This window comes from Bubalus bubalis, chromosome 17, assembly GCF_019923935.1.
Source record: "Bubalus bubalis isolate 160015118507 breed Murrah chromosome 17, NDDB_SH_1, whole genome shotgun sequence".
In the NCBI taxonomy this organism is placed as follows: domain Eukaryota; kingdom Metazoa; phylum Chordata; class Mammalia; order Artiodactyla; family Bovidae; genus Bubalus; species Bubalus bubalis.
In genome coordinates this window covers 1104620-1121095 of record NC_059173.1, presented here as the reverse complement: position 1 = coordinate 1121095, position 16476 = coordinate 1104620, and the positions used below count along the sequence as shown (strand labels likewise).

General features: G+C 62.3%; 1 protein-coding gene across 8 annotated transcripts; it reads right to left on the bottom strand.

Moving 5' to 3' along the window:
- Positions 1-1729: 1729 nt before the first annotated feature.
- On the bottom strand, positions 1730-15918 carry RAB36 (RAB36, member RAS oncogene family). 8 transcript variants are annotated; one of them, XM_025267242.3, is made up of 13 exons: positions 15489-15741; positions 14741-14822; positions 10909-11000; positions 10302-10367; positions 9795-9896; positions 9124-9188; positions 7723-7774; positions 7001-7082; positions 6685-6775; positions 5072-5191; positions 3398-4872; positions 2980-3286; positions 1730-2250 (listed from the first exon to the last, which is right to left on the bottom strand). In XM_025267242.3, exons 2-11 carry the CDS (start codon positions 14807-14809, stop codon positions 4808-4810), a joined length of 804 nt encoding a protein of 267 aa, XP_025123027.2. In that variant the 5' UTR covers positions 14810-14822; positions 15489-15741; the 3' UTR covers positions 1730-2250; positions 2980-3286; positions 3398-4807. The 8 variants fall into 8 exon arrangements, with proteins under 8 accessions (XP_025123027.2, XP_025123024.2, XP_044786555.1 ...); XM_025267239.3 differs by having other exon boundaries at positions 3398-5191; positions 15489-15906; XM_044930620.2 differs by having other exon boundaries at positions 2980-3208; positions 3398-5191; positions 15489-15906.
- Positions 15919-16476: the final 558 nt, after the last annotated feature.

Genomic DNA, 16476 nt, shown 5'->3' with positions numbered 1-16476 from the left:
CCACCCTCGCACTCCTCTGCCAGCGGACAGGGCCCCGACAGTTAAAAAAAAAAAAAAAAAAAAAAAAAAAGCCTGTTTTGTATCTGAGGAAGGAGAGCTTGAGGCCCTGACTTGGCGGCCGGCAGAGCTAGGCAGGAACCCCAGCAGCGTTTACATCCTGAACACCTCTTCAAGTCGGGAGTAACAAACCCTGACCTCCCAGCCTATGGCACACGGCAGCTCACCATCTGCATTAGTGCCTTCCTCCGGCAACCCCGCCAGTGGATCTGGCAGAACCAGAACCCAGTGCCTCTGGAGCCCCATTCCCTGGCCGTCAGCAGGGAGAATCCCAAAAGCATAAACTGGGTTTTTCCCCCTTGCTAACAGGGTCCCTGAGTTTCCAGAGGGTACTTATGGGTTCATCTGGGACAGTATCATTAAGCACTTTGGGGGGCGGGGAGCTGCTGCATCTATTAGTGAGGTGTTCCTCTCTGGTTTGCAGGCCCCCAACTTGGCCCCACCTTCAATTTGTGTGCATTGGAAACTGACACTGCAGTTTGGGTTTGTACGCCCTGTTCTCTTGGCAGAGCAAGTGGCTTGCTGGGCACAAGGACACTGCAACATAGTGGCTATCTCCCCGTGGGACAGTTTCTTCTGGCCCCAAGGACATTCCTCTCCTCCCCGGAGTCTCCCCAGGAAGCACCCTTGCCCTGGGTCTCTGCTCCTTCCCCATGAGCTTTTTTATCATCCCTCCCTCCAGAGAAAGGGAGGGCAGAGGAGGAACGTGGGATCCATATCCATTAACAGTCTGCGCTCCCCACTCAGTGTGTGTTCCCAGCTAGATCTAAACTTCTGAGGACAGAAATCTGTCTGTCTTGTTCCCCAGTGAACTCTGAGTGCTTACGACAAAACAGGTGCTCAGTCAGTCCTGCCCGGGGGGAAGAGGCAGTGGTGAGCACACAGGAGGGAGGAAGCGGTGAGGCGGGCAGAGCCAGGCCGCGGCAGACACAGGAGCTGTGTGAGTGGGCATCCCAGAGGACGCAGATGTCTGGGGAAGGCTGGCTGGCGGGGCGACTTCTGAGCTGGTCCTGGAGATGCGGAGATGCGGACGGACAGGCAACAACGGGGAGAGTTCAGAGGTCCGGGTGTGTTTGAGGAACAGCTGGGTTAGGGGCCAGGCTGGTGTGGACTGCAGGTCAGATCTGGGGTTTCACTCACGAAAACCATCACCACCATCAGTTAACAAGCATTTCCATCGCTCCTGACAGATTTTTTTCCACCCCAAAACTAAAATGGGACAGCAAAGTGGGATTGTTGGTGATATTTCCCTGTTACCACTTCCATCATTTTCTGGGGCAAGGCTCTATAATTCATTTCCAAATCTCAGAATCTCTCTCTCTCTCTCTCTCTCTCTCTCTCTCACACACACACACACACACACGCACACACCCCCTCATGTACCCTCAGCAGCAGCCCTAGGGGTCCTTGAACCCAGGACCACATTCGTTCAGGCAAGCCCCGCCCCAAAGGCTACCTGCTCCCTTTGCTGCAATGAGCCGCTGGGACTCAACAGCCCCCTCTGCTGGACAGAACTCAGAACTTCCGATGCCTCAGAACCCAGGGGGATGGAAACAATGACGCTGGAATACTATTTGACCATCAAAGAAAATGCAGTACCAGTGCATGCTGAATACCCACGAACCTTGAGAGCATTATGCCAAGTGGAAGAAACCAGGCATAACAGACCACATATTGTGTGACTCCGTTTACATGAAATGTCCAGAACAGACCAAGCCTATGGGGACAGAAAGTTGGCTGGTGGTCACCTGGGGACGGGGATGGGAGGCGTGGGGAGTGACTGCTGATGGTCTCACACAGCAGGAAGGGGGACTGTGTTTCGCTGCTTCTCTGCTCTATGTGCGCCCTCATCCCCACCAGCTTTGGGGGCCAGAGGAGGGCTCCCTTCACGTGGGGATGTGGCCTCATGACCCCCCAGCTGTCATCCATCATCCTTCAACCCCAGGGAGCTGCAGGCAAGACCGGAAACTGGGGGTGATCGATACAGCTGTGCTGTAGACCTGCCCGTGGCGGTGTGCTGGAGGGCGCCTGGCGGGGCACCTGCTGCAGGCCCCCAGCCCCGGCCCACAGTGGGGAGCAGGGTCTCTGCAGGGCTTCGCTGGCCCCGGGCTCCGAGTGAGTGAGCCGTGGACCTTTCCTCCTCTCTTGGCTGGAACTCCCCCACCTTCTGCAGAATCAATTATTGATGAGGCCCTGCAGTGGAGGGTGGGGGTGCAGATCCCTGTGAGTGCCTCAGCTGCGTTTCCAGCCTCACAGAGAGTGCAGGGGCCTGGACAAGGTGGGCTGGGTCCTGAAGGCCCGGCCGGCGACACGGTGCGGGCTGTGGCTTCCTGTGGTCAGAGACTCAGGGCACCCTCAGGCAGGGGTGGGGGGATGCCACCCTTCCATTGGGGACCAGGGGGTGGCGGGAAGGACCTGTGAAGAGCAGCCTGTGGACAGGAGCCCCCGCCCTGCTTCCTCCTGGGGGTGCAGGCTCAGACAGGTGGCCGGGGGCCCGGAATGCCGGGGTGGGGGTTGTGTCTGGATGAGGGGTGGAGGCCTGGAAGGAGGCCACGGGACCCCATGCTACTCCCCGTCGGCTTGACACACGGGCAGTGGCAGGGAGGCCACAGCAGATGGCAGGGGAGCCCGGGGCTGCTGGGCAGGTGTCGTGTCGTCTTGGGGCCCCCAGCTCCCCCGCCCCGTCTCCAAGAAAACGGAAGGCTCAGAGGATGAGGGTCCTCTCTGAGCTGCGGCTGCTTCTGAAAGCTCCCGCGCCCCACACTCGCTCTTGTCTCTGCCCCAGGCCTCCTGGGTCCCGAGCACCCTCTGCAGCTCACAGGCCAGGAAGGCCCGTCCCCGCCCCCCACCGGCCCCCCTCAGGTTTCTATCTGCGTGACTGTGAGTGGATCGGGCCCCCCGCCCATCGCCACATCCCCTTACCTCCATCTCAGGCGACCTCAGGCGTCCGGCTCACGCGCCCAAGGCCCTCAGGAGCCTGTGGTCCCTCGGGAGAGGCCTGTGTTCCGTCGCCAGACTGAAGGGGGCTCTGGATGCGTCTGAGGCCCCCGTTTCCTCCAGACGCCTCGGAAGTGCTTGCACACAGCCCTGCGTCGGCGCCCAGACACGTCACTGTCTCTGTGGACTTGTGGGATCAGTGGGCCCACGGCAGCTTCAGAAGAGACGCCGTAATAGCCGGACACACACGGGGGGCCCAGGAGGGGAGTTTCCCACCGGGCAGCTTAGGGGGCTGGGTGCACATGAGACAATGGTCCTGGCTCAGGGGCCAGTGACAGCCGGACACGGTCCCCAGAGTGGGGGCGGGAGCCGGGAGGGTGCCAGCCCACCTGAGCAGACTCACCCATCCCGAGCTGTCTCTCGTGTGCCCCAAGCCCGGGCCTGGCGCAGCCGAGGCTGGGTCTGGTGGGCCAGCCCACCGGAGGCCCAGCTAGATCTCTGCGGGGAATCCCGAGCGCGGAAAACTGCCGCTGTGAGGACCGTCATCTCAGTGAAGAGAAGTGAAAAGCCGACTGTCCCAGGTCCGGGCGGCCTGAACGGACTCTGGCCCATCTGCAGGAAGTCAAATCTGCAGCCCTGAAGGGACACGCAGGCTCGCCCAGCCTGGGAGGAAGGCCGCCCGGTGGGCCAGGGAGAGGTCACGCTGGTTTCACAGCTAACGAGGAGCAGGAGGCCTGCGCTGCTTACGTCGGCCCATGGGGGGCGCCTCCCTGGAGGCTGAGCCCTGTGCTGCCCCATCTCACAGGCGTTTGCCGTTCCTGCGGGAGTGCTTTACACAAAGGAGTACCCTCCGTCTATGAAAAGGAGAGCTGAAGACATGGGGAAGGCAGACCAAACAGAAGACGCGGCATCCCCCAGTCGCTGCCCACCGGCTGCCCAAGAAACACTCGCGGTCCCCAGGGACGGAGGCTAGACGTGCGCCCGCCCGTGGCCGTGGGGTGGGGGCTCAGGAGGCCCTGTGGAGGAGCCCCACGGCAGCCTGGAGCGGGCCAAGCACTCTGGGCGGGAGCTGGGGTGGGGAGGCCGGGGCATCCGCCTGTTCCAGGGGTCAGGAGGACCATGGAGACGGGGAGCCTGCCTGCAGGTGCTGGAGCGCCTCCGATGTGCTGCAGACACGTGGGCCATCACGGGGGTCCCCAGAGACCTGCGCGCGGCACCTTCTCATCCCCAGGGGTGGGTGGGGGTGTGCGTGGCCCGTTCTGCCCGTCCTCAGCCCCTGACCCAGGGGGCAGGATATCACGGGTCACGACGCAGCCAGAGGTGGCCCCTCGGTGGCCAGAGAGGGGCACACAAGTCCGTGGCGGAGGGACGGTGGACGGTGAGGCCCAGCCCTGCTCATAGAAGAGTCAGGGCCGGGAGAGAAACCCAGCTTTCCCTGGGCTTCCGCTGACGTCGGCGAGTCCCACTCGCCTGGGCCCGAGATGAGGGGGACTCCGAGGCCAACCCAGGAAGGCTGGGGAGAGGCCTGGGGAGCCCTGGCTGTGCCCGGGCTCTGGGACCCAGGAGACAGGTGCCATGCCTGCAGTCATGAGCCTCTGGGGCTGACGGGCAACTTTGTAGGTGTGACTGGCCTTCCAGCATGGGGCCCTGGGTGGCAGTGGGGGCCTCCTCTGGCTCCCACCCTGCTACGGAGAAGAGGAGGCGGGGGGCCCTGGGGCTCAGCACGGTGGGTGCTCCGTGTCCCCCTCCATGTCACGGACGCACCACCGGCATGCCTCGTGGAGGGTGGGGAGGCCTCTGCTTGCAGGCCTGGCTAACAACAACTCGGGCCGGAGGGCCTCCTGCTGTCCGGGGCCTCGGGTCGATGTCCCTCCATCCCTGCAGCAAGGGGAGAAGTCACCTGGCATTGACTGGGCACCTGAGCTGCCCGGCAGGCGGGGGACCTGCAGCCGGAGGTCAGCGGGATGGGAGAGGGGCCCAGACAAGCCGGGTAGATGTCTGGTCGAGTCCCAGCAGAGGGTGGTGGATGCAGATGTTGGGCGTGAGCCCCTCCCCAGCCCGGGGGCCCTGAGCTTACGGATGACGTCCCCGCCGCCGACCTGCAGCGGGGCGCTGCTCCTCTGCTCCAAGTCCTGCAATACTGAGCGCTCGAAGGCCAGGGCAGCCACGCGGCTGAAAAACGCCTTCACATTCTCCCCTGCGGGCACGGGACAGTCGTGACCCCCGCCTGCAGGCACCCTGTCGGGGGCGGGGGGAGCCGGTGGGGCAGGAGGCAGGACGCTCCCCTCCCTGTACAGGGGACGGGCTCCCGGCCAGGCCATTAGCCCTGGCCACTCCTGACAACCTCTGAGCCTTGGCTTCCAGGCATCTAGTCTTTCAGTTGGGCTTTCCAGGTGGCGCTAGAGGTAAAGAACCTGCCTGCCAGTGCAGAGACTTGAGTCACGGGTTCAATCCCTGGGTCGGGAAGATCCCCTGGAGGAGGGGCAGGCAACATACTCCAGTATTCTTGTCTGGAGAATCCCATGGACAGAGGAGCCTGGCGGGCTGCAGTCCATGGGGTCACAAAGAGTCAGACGTGCCTGAAGCGACTTAGCATGCACTGTTTCAAGCAATCACAGCCGAACGCCTGCAGGCCAGGCGCTGGGCTGCGCAGAGATCACAAGTGCGCCTGCTTTCCTGTCACCTTTTTGCATCTGTGCAGCGGGCAGCCACCAGGGTTAGCGCCCCTGGCTCCCACGTGGAGCCTTTTGTGCCTCCTCCTGCAGGAGGACAAGGCCACCCATCGGGCACAGGGCCAGGTGAAGCCCTCGACACGCACACTGCATTTGTGCAGTTAACAACCTGTACAACCGCACAAGGCGGTCCTGCTTGGTCCATAAGGAGCTCTCTGGGAATGGGCTGTTACTCCAACAAGAGGGTGGGTTCTCACAGACTTGGGGGGTGCCCTCAGGAAGGGGCGGAGGGAACTGGGCACGGCCACCACTTTGTGCTGGGCCAGAGGAGGTGGTGCTTCCACCTGCACCCCGGGCAGGCATCCACAGTGGCCCCTCCCCTGGGATGAGGACTCCGAGGTGTAATTCTTGAGTCCCCACAGCGTTGGCGCCCGCGGTGCGCCAGGCACTTACAACCTGTTTGCAAAGTCTGTTCTTTGCTTCTGTGCGTTCGCTCGTTTTTCCTCAGTGAATCCTGTGTCTTTTATCATAAAAATCGTGTTTTGCATTAAAAATACAAGACTGACGGCATCGCCCCACTTCCCGGGTGAGGATGCCGAGGCTCAGAGATGTTGGGAGCTGCGGTAAGCGGTGCCCGTGGGTGCGGTCAGCTCGGGAGCCAGGGAACCAGTGAGGCTGGGCAGACTGGGAGGGATGTGGGTGAGGGCCGGCGGGGGCGTGGCCGCTGTCTCCGCCTTCTCTGAAGACGGCTGGGGAGGGGAGGGACAGTGCGCATCTGTCCAGCGGGCAGAGCTTGGCCTGCGGGCGCTCAGCCGCGATTGGTTGAGACCGTGCGTGCTACGCCCGCCTCGGGTAGGGGGCGGGACGACGCTGCGGCTGCCCCTGCCTCCCTGAGACGCCGGCCAGGACCGCGGGGACCTGCCCCCACACGCAGGAGTCGGGGTCTCAGTCCTCCCACCCACGGGCCGGCCCCCCGCCCCCGATCGCAGGCCGCGGCGGCAGCCCCGCACCCACTCACCGGTCTTGGCCGATACGGACCAATACTCAGCGCGCATCTCGTTGGCCAGGCGCACCGCCTCCGCCTCCGCCTGCTCGCACGCGGCCCCTGACTGGGGGAAGCGGCCCTGCTGACCCAGCACCCTCGTCCCCCCCAGCCCCCCGCGGGGATGCCCAGCCTGGGCACCCGCCTGGAGGTGATCCCGGGCGGGTCTGAGCTCCAGCGTCCCTCCCTGACTTGACGGGGATCGGGGACCCGAGAGCTCCCGCCTAGGCCCTGGGGGTCACCCTCTGCTCCGCGTCCCCCGAGGCCGCCGGGCCCGCCTGGCTCTGCTCACCAGCAGGTCCTTCTTGGTCCCCACGAGGAACACGAAGCAGGCGCCCGGCTCGTTCTCCCTCAGCGCGTCCTCCAGCCACTGCCTGGAAGGCGGGTGACAGGCTGGGATGGACCCACCCCACCCCGAGCGGTCGAGGGAGCCCAGGGCCCCCCAGGGCCGGGGGTGCCGCGAGGGGATGTGGACCGTGCTGCCCGAGGGCGTCTCCAGTGGGCGGGGACGCAGGCGCATCAGGGAGTCAGGGAGCCCCGAGGCGTCCCGCACCCTGGGTCCATCTGGCACTGCCACCAATGGGACTGACCAGCCCAGCTCCCTTCACAGGGCTGCAGATGCAGCTGTGAATGCCCCAAACCAAAGTCAGGGGCGGGGGGCTCTGCCCATCAGCCAACGACCCCTGGCTCTCGCCCAGATCTCTGCCCGAGAGAGCAGGTGCCCAGTGGTGTCCCCATGCCTGGGGCCCAGGAGTGGTGAGGACGCCAGGGCCTTCCTCCCAACACTGGTAAGGCTTTCAAGCTGAGCCCTGAAGTCAACGCAGGCCGCTCTGAGCTGGCCGAGGGACAGAACAGCAGCCGCACCGCTGCTGGCCCGTGGGCAGCTGGTGCTGACCGGCCAGCCTGGTCTCCTGCACACACTGTCGGGCTCCAGCTCGTGGCCCAGGGTCGGGGAGCCCTCCAGGCAGCCTCCCAGCCCAGGGAGCCCACGGGGGCCACCGAACCCAGACTTGCCTGCTGTGCTCCAGGGTCTGCACGTCAGTGAGGTCAAAGGCCGTGATGATCACTGCAGGCACGGGGGAAGCCGGTGAACAACAGGGAGGCAAAGACGGCAAGACAAGGGGGCTCCCACACAGCTGTCCCAGGAGCCCCTCAGGCACGCAGCCCTGGACCTGTGACATGGGGACCCAGTCCCCACCCCTCTGATCCGCAGTGGGGTCCAGGAAGGCAAGGTGAGCTCCCTGCCTCAAAGTTTCTCTGCCTCTGATGACTGTGGGGTGCACAGGGGAGGCCTGGACTGCTGAGAGATCAAGCGGCCTCCCCAGCCGTGACCCGGTGGGGACTGACCATGGCCACCTTGGGCCCTCAGGGTGGCCGAGAGGATTAAGCTGGAGCAGCGGTGGGAGAGCTCTGGGACCGACTTCCCACGCTGGCGGCTGGGGCCCAGCGGCCACGAGCACCAAGCAGCTTCGGGGCCGGTTGCGGAGAGGCAGGCTCGGGGCATGGGGGACCTGGCAGTGCAGCTCCCCGCCCTCGACTCCTCCGTCACTGCCCTGCCTGCTCCCACGTGCCCTGGGTGGCTGCACACGGAGATCGATCCAGAAGGGCAGGACATGGACAGCCCCCTGCCCTACCCCGCCTGGGGGCCAGCGTGAAGGAGCACGCTGGTGATGGTAGTAACCAAGGCTGGGCGGCTGCCTGCCGGGCTTATTCCCGGGGGGAGGGCGCACACCAGCCCCCCACCCCGAGAAGAGGCCACAGTGGGCGTGGCAGAGCTGTTACTCCAGGCCACAGCTTCCTGGTTTTGCTCTTCTCCAGCCTTCATGAAAACGCGACTTCTGACAGCAGCAGAGTGGACGCGGCTGTGCCTCATCGCCTGAGTCTAGACAGGACGCCTGCGACCCTGGGCCCCCACGTCCCACGGGAACCCTTCTCCCTCGTCTTCCTGGTCTCAGTAGGGGGCTATGCTGCCACCGCCTGCCACCCGGGAGGCCTGCCCGGTGTTGGGGTGCCCTCAGCATGGAAGCAGTGGGCAAGGAGTCTGGTCTCCACGGTGTGCATGGGGGTGACGGGCACCCCCTCTCCTCCCCTCCGCCCAAGCCCCAGCCTCTGCTCTTGAGCTGACCCGCTCTTCTCTGTGGGGTCTCTGCCCAAACACTCCCCACCCTGAGCATCTTTCTGAACTGAAACTGGGGCTGAGACTTTCAGTGGCGGAGCACGTGCCACCTAGGGCCTCCTAGACTGTGTGGCGGGTGAGGCCCGCCCAGGCCTGGCTGGAAGGCCACTGGACCCCCCGTGCTTCCTCCGTGGCTCTCGGAGGACTCAGCTTCTCAGGGTGAGCCGGCGGGGAATTCACGGGGGACCCCCAGCTGCACGTGGTTGAGGCCCCTCCAGTGGCATCAGCCGGCCACTCACCCTGGGCACCCCGGTAGTAGGCAGATGCGATGCACTTGAACTTCTCCTGCCCTGCTGTGTCCCAGCTGTGCCGTGGCCAAAAGAGACAGGAGACCAAGAGGCGGCAGGTTTAGCTATGCTCGTGGGGTCTCAGCCAGCAGGCTCGTGGGAGCCCCTGGTGGGAGACCCAGAGCCCTTCCCAGCAGCACGGGCGTCGGGAAGTGCCTGCTGCCAGCCCCCATCTGCTCTTGATCCCTTCCTAGGGTGCGCCCCCCGTGGGGCAGGGAGAAGACAGACAGACAGACGGATGGAGAGAGGCAGGGGGAGGTGAGCAAGGGCGGGGGTGGGGGGATGTCTGCCCCCAGGAAGGCCTGGGGGCCACGTGACCCCCGCTAGAGCCTCGCACGCAGAGACCAATTTTGGCCCCGCTTTCCAGGCGTGAACAGCGGCTCAGAGGCCTGAACTGACTTGCTGGAAGCCATGCCCAGACCCGGTGCATGGGATCAGAGGCACACGAGGCGCATGGGGTAGGGGGTGTGGGTGTGCCTGGGGCCTGGGTCTGCAGAAGCGGGGAGCCCAGCCTCACACAGCTGGCCAAGGTCCCCTGCTCCCTTGCTGGGGCCTTCCCCGGGGTCTCCACAAAGCCCGTCCATGACCATTGGGAGACACTCAGGCGGCCGCCAGCAACTTACATCTGGAGACTGAAGGGGGTCCCAGCGACCTCAAACCGCTCAATCTCAAAGTCCACCCCGATGGTGGCCTTGTAGTCATGGTCGAAGACATTCTTGCAGAACCTGTGGGACCCGGGAAGCTGTCAGAGGCCACGTGTGGGGCTGCAGGCCACAGGAAGTCCGCCCGCGCGGGGAGGCCAGGTGGCAGTGGCCATGGAACCGGGCCATGGGGACAGGCCACAGGCGGATGGAGCCTCCAGCGAGAGCTCCATGGGCAGAGGCTGCCGCAGCCAGAGGCCACAAGTGGGGGTCAGGACAGGGAGAGGCCCTGTGCCCACCAGCAGGGGGGGCAGTGGAGACCGCCTGACCATTGCCAGGCTCCGGGGAGGCCACACTCGCTGCACGCCTGCCGTCTCCCTGATTTCCTGCATCCCCTCCCAGCAGCCACATGGTCTCTGCTGTGATCTGGGACTGGGCCTCCCAGGCAGGCCTGACAGCCGTGCTGGGAGGGGGTGGCTGGCCACGCACCTGTGGATGAGGCTGGTCTTGCCCACGTAGAGATCGCCGACCACCACCACCTTGGAGAGTCTGAGCCTGAGAGGGGCAAGGCATGGTCTTGCAGGCGTGGTCACGAGGGCATCCTCACGCACACGGGCCCCTCCTCCCCTGCGGTCCCCACTCGTGACGGGGACAGGCCACCTGTGAGACGCTCTGTGGTGTGTGCCCCCCTCGCTGGCCCAGGGGAGGGGCAGAGGGCCTGCCTTTGTTCTGGGGCCGTCATACCCCTGACCCCACCAGGCCCCTGTCCCTGTAGTGAGAATCAGAAATGTGCACCACGGGAGGCAGAGTCTTGGGCTGAGGGGCAGGCGTGGTGGGGACTCAGAGGCGGCCCCGGGGCCCCGACACTAAGGCTGAAGCCCGAGGGAACAGCCGCGCTCAGACCTCAGGCACTGGCCTCCCCAAGGGCAGAGATGTTCCTGCGGCAGGTGAGGTGAGGCGGGATGACCGGCACAATGGTCCCCGGGCCGGCCGGGGCGGCACCCGCACGGTCTGCTGTCCGAGGCGCGCGTCTGCCTCCGTACACTCAGGTGTGCGCTGGGCTCTCCCCACCCTCCCCGGCGGAGACAGCGCTCACCCTACGGTCCCCGTGTTCCCGCGCTGGCAGGCAGTGCTGACCTGCCCGTGGAAGTGCTCCCGGAGCTGCAGGCAGGCGGCGGGTGTGTACCACTGCAGAAAGACAGACAGACAGGTGGGCATGTCCCCCTGCGGAGCTCCCGGGCAGGAGCTGGTGGCTTACTTCCCAGGGTCCCCTCCCTCCCCTTCCAAGCCTCCATCACGTCCCTCCTTGTCAGCACCTCACAGGCTCCAAGGCTCTAATGTGCCAGGGAGCCCAGGCGGGGACCCAGAGAGCTGGGTCTTGTTGGGGGAGGGAAGCTGGGCCCTTGCTCTGGGTGTGTCACACCTCTGTCCCCTCTGGTGAGAGGAGGGGTGGGCTGTAAGGACACGTTTAGCACCAAGACCCTCCTACGCTTTCTACTACGAATCTCTGATGCTGCTTTCGTTTTTTTAAAATATGCATATTCGTGCATGGAAATTGTCCTAGAAAGCACTTGCTTCGTCCACATTTTTCGGAAGGCAGGACCGAATAGTGGCCCGAGAGCACGGACCCTCAGGTGCTGTGTGACCCTGGGCAGTTGCCTCATGCCTCTGAACTTCAGTTTCCACATCTGGAAACCCTTCGAGACTTGGGGGCGTGAATGAGGTCGTGTTTGTAAAACCGCCAGCACAGAGCCGGCCTGGCATATGCATACTGGGTGCTCAGCAAAGACGCCCTGACACTCGGGGAATGCAAGTTTGTTCTATAGGCTGCAAAAAAAAAATCATATTCAACAAAAAAAGTGAAAGTCGCTCAGTCGTCTCCGACCCTTTGCGACCCCATGGACTGTAGTCCCCCAGGCTCCTCTGTCCGTGGAATTCTCCAGGCAAGAATAGCCATTCCTTTCCTCCAGGAGATCTTCCCGACCCAGGGATCGAAGCCGGTCTCCCGCATTGCAGGCAGATTGCCTACCCGCTAAGCCACACGGGAAGCCCAAACAAACGCAACGTGACTATTAGGTTTTGCGGTCAGATTGGCCGAGGCTACGTGGGGCGTGGCCGGGGCATGGGTGGAGCCTCGCCGCGTTCCGCAGCTGCGCTCTGCCATGTCCCCAGCCACCTCCTTGGCCCGTGCCCGGCGGCTCTCTGCCCTGGCCCACCTGCCCTTTCGGCCCCGTGTGACTGCACCAGGGCAGCGAGGAGAGTGAAGCAGCTTTGCAGAGGGCGAATGCGGGGCCTCATGGCGCCCATGTCCTCAGCTGTGAGGTGGGGGCACTCTCACAGCGCCTCTTGGTCTGCGGGCGCTCAGGCAAGCGCTCAGCCCAGGGCCACGGTCTCGCGGAGGTGGGTGGGCCCTCTTCTCGGGAAGGCTGGCTGCTTTTCTGTCCGCTTCTCTCCCTGTCGGCATCAAGTCGCGGGAGGAGCGGGGTGAGGGATGCGGCGCGACCGAGACACGGCGGTCAGGAGACGGGGCCCACCACTAGTCCAAAAGCAATAAGGAATCTGGCCGTGCAGTGCGGCAGGAAGGAAGGCAGCCAAAACCCGACACAAAAAATGTAGTTCAACTGGTGATGGTAATAAGCCAATGGAAGGACACAGCCTGGTGCCGGCCAAGAAGAGGGAAATAGTAGAAGTGTTGGGGACAGAAAGAAGAGGGGAAAAGAACAAAATAAGAACGATGCAGTGGATCCCAGATTCTTCCTAAGAGAAAAACTTTCAAATGTACTGTTTCTGTTGTCCTGAGTAAAAGCTAGGAATTTCTTCTTTTCAAGAAAACGTACAGCTTAAAAATCACTTTCATGTGTGTGTGTTTTTTTTTTAACCAGTGGTAAAACTTTCTGATAGGCAATATTAATTCTATATCACGTTGATATATAGTAGGTTAATGCTTCCTAGATGGCTCAGTGCTAAAAAATACATCTGCCAAGGCAGGCGATGCAGGTTTGATCCCTGGGTCAGAAAGATCCCCTGGAATAGGAAATGGCAACCCACTCCAGTATTCTTGCCTGGAAAATTACATGGATGGAGGAGCCTGGCAGGCTACAGTCCATGGGGCCTCATAAAGTTAGACATGACTGAGCGACTGAGCACACACTGCACCACTTGGGATACAGATTAGAGAAGCGTGCTGAAGAAGGCTGGTGGGCCCTGCACACACGGAGACTGGACATGTGGGATGAAGGAAGGACCGGCCCGCTTGACTGCAGACTGCTCAGGCCTGAAGTGCTGTGGCCCCCAGGGTGCAGGATAAACCTGGCCACAAGCAGATGGCGGAGAATCTCACCTTCTGTGGGAGCAGGGGTGCCCCAGGCTGCCTCCCAGGGCGGGGGACAGTCAGAGCTCGGAGTCAACTATGGTCGGTTCAAGTCTGGGCTCCCCCACGCACAGCTGTGTGACCTCCGGCAGGCAGCCCTCCCTACCTCTCTGAGCCTTGCTGTCACGCTCTGTAATTGAGGTCCTTTGTCCCATGAGACCTGTGCCAGTCACCCCTCCCTTCCTTCAGCTCTTCAACCCCTTCATCCCCAGTCACCACTGACAAGGGAAGCAGTTGCTGGGCCTCTGATGAGATGGAAAGTCTTTCGGGTACCATCCACCAGTCAGAGGCACCGAGGCTTTCTCTGTGCGAGCTGGAGACAGAACTCAGAAGGGAGGAAGCAGGAGACGGGGAGGAAGAATCACTGCAGACCCCAAACACCCACAGTCTACCCTCCTTCACCCCCTGGCCTGAGCACAGATTTCAAGACTCTTTAAAAGGGAGGCTTTCTCCCGCACACAGGGCGGCGACCACAGATGGCAGGGTCTCAAGCGTGCTTCCAGGTACTCTGCTTATAGAAGCAAACACCCGTGTGGAAGTGTTTCTTTTCTGCACCTTTTCTCACATCTGGTGCTCAAGCACTTACTTTGGCCCTCATCATCATGCATCAGCCCGAGAGGTGCTCGTTTCTCCTGTGCCTGTGTCAGGAAGCAGCATCTGCTGTCTAAGTGGCCCCCTCTCGAGGACATCGTGTTGTGTCTGACCTTCTGTGTTACAAATTGCTGCAGAACCTGGCCCTGAGCGGCGGCGAGCAGAGGGTAGGTGAAGCTTCTGCAGGGCTGGGAGACACTGGTCCTCCCACCCACTTCAGGTAGTATGGATTTGTGTCCCCTGCTGTGATTAAGGATGGATTTTAAGACGGCTGTGAGTTTTTAGTAGGGACAGAAGGCAGAAGGGTAAGGGGTGAGAACCTTCGATTTGGTCCCAGGAAACTGGCGGTACTGTTCGATAATGTAATAATAATTTTACAATATTGATTGATTTTTGGCTGGGTTGGGTCTTAGTTGCAGGCAGGATCATTGTGGCTTCACAATGGGCTTAGTTGCCCCAAGGCATATGGGATCTTAGTTCCCAGGCCAGGGATCAAACCCGTATCCCCTGCATTGGAAGGTGGATTCTTAACTACTGGACCACCAGGGAAGCCCTGATCATGTAATAATTGTAATGAGAAAAGCAGCAACCACCACCTGGGCAAGGGAGCTCCCGTTCACCATGAACCAGGCGTCCAGCGTGAGCAGAGCTATCCTTGTGGGCCAGCAGCTCTGGGAGGTCGAGTACCTTGTCCAGGGTCACACAGCTTAATGGCACGCAGGACTCACACCGCTGTCTGACTGCAAAGTCTGTGCCTTTAACCTCCACGTCACACTGCCTTCCAGTGTCACCTTTTGCCTGCCAGCTTCTCAACAAGTCTGCTGAGTCCCTGGGGTCTCTCTGCGAGGGACTGGCCTCCCGATTCACCTGCCTTGTTCAGGTGGTGAGCGAGGTGGGGAAGGCTGCGTGTGGGCATGCTGTCCCTGGAGCAGTGCACACATCAAGGGTTGGCCTAAGGCCTCCCTACCTTAGGGAAGCTGCTGATGACGCGGTCCCGGCTCACAGAGGGCCCCAAAGGTGTCAGGGAGGACCTCATCCTTCCAGGAATCCTGTGCCCCCAACAGGGGAAAAAGAGGGTTAGGGAGTCCCTGGGGGTTCCCCAGAGTTGATGCCAAACATGGCTATTGCTCTGAAAACAGTCCAAGCCTCCTTCTCTGTGGGGCATGTCAGGGGCCATCTCCCCCGGCTGCAGGCAGTGTGTGCAGGGGTGCGGGTGCAGGCCTGCGGCCGGCCTGGGAGAGCTGGAGAGCGGGGTCTCCTGCCGGGTGTCCTGCCAGGAGTGGCCCCTCCCTGAGCTCAGCGCTGGGCTCTGAGTGTCTGTGGCACCGCAGGGACCCAGAGTCCTGGCAGAGGAAGTGGAGTAGCGAGGGGGACCCCGCTCCTGGCCTCAAGCGATGAAGGCTCTGGGGGCGCCGGCCCTTAGGGTGCAGCCCACAACCCTTTCGCAGAAGCACCCCACCCGGCGCTGGGCCCCTCCCGCCGATATCCACAGGCCCGGGTCTCCTCCTCCCGGTCAGCGCCCTCCCCACTGAGTGCCCTCGATCGAGGCCTGTGGTCCTCCGCATCGGATCTTCCCTCTCCGGACCAGCACCTGGGGGCCGGGGTGGGCGGTCAGGAAATGGGGAGGCCCGGGGGCCCTGGCCGCGTTCAGATCGTGAGGTGGGAGGGTATCACGCGGGCCGGCGAAGGTGACACCCAAGGGGAGTCTGACTGACCTGCGACCGCTGACACAGTTCCTGGCGCTGCCTAGTCCCGGAGGGTCGAGGCCGCGATCACCATGGCAACGAGCACCCCGCGGGACCCGCCTGCTTTCGACGAATCCCGTACGCTGGGGGCGGGGCTCACGGCCGAAAAAGTCCCTCCAGCGCCCTGCGCCGCCATCACCATAGCAACCAGAGCCTTGCGGGAGACTCCGGGACGCCGACCCAAAGCGGCGATCACCATGGCAACGAGGGCGGGGGAGCTGATGGGCGTGGTCGGGGCGGCCAGGGGTGGGGCCTGGGCGGGGCTGACCGTGGAAAGACTTGTGCACCTGACTTTCTGACGTCACCATGGTAGGGGAGAGGATTAAGTGTTTATTTTCATAGTATGTCAAATATGAATTGTTTCTGGTTATCTAAATATTTCGTGTTTTGCTTTATATCTGGTATGAGATCCCTTGACTCCTTCCCGTCACATCCCATGTCTGATCTATCACTAAATCCTGTAGGTTCTACCCTGAAAAATTGACCAGTATCTTCTCTCTCCGTCTCACTTTCATTGAGCTCGCGGTGGTCCCAACCATCATCGTCTTCTCTCCCCTTAACTGGCCTCCCCACCTTCCATCCTTGCTCCTACCCTCTTCCTAGTTCAGCAGTCCCCAGGGACCCCTCGTTAAGACACAGATCAGATTATGTCAGTCCTCGGCTGCAAACCCTCCAGCGCCTTCTCATCATCCTCAGAGTAATAAAGTCTTTCCAGTAGCCCAAGAGGCCCCACGTGATTTGCCCCATTTCTTCTCTTAGCTCGCCCCCTACTGCTTCCCGCCTCCCCACCCCCACCCCCCACAGGCTCCATTGGCGTCCTTGCTGTTCAACACGCCATGCACCGGGGATGCTTGCTCTGCCTGTCTCCTAGGCCTGGAATGCCCTGTCCCCAGACAGCCACGTTGCTCAGATGTCACCTCTAGATGAGATATCCTATTTACAAAAGCTGCATCCTTCC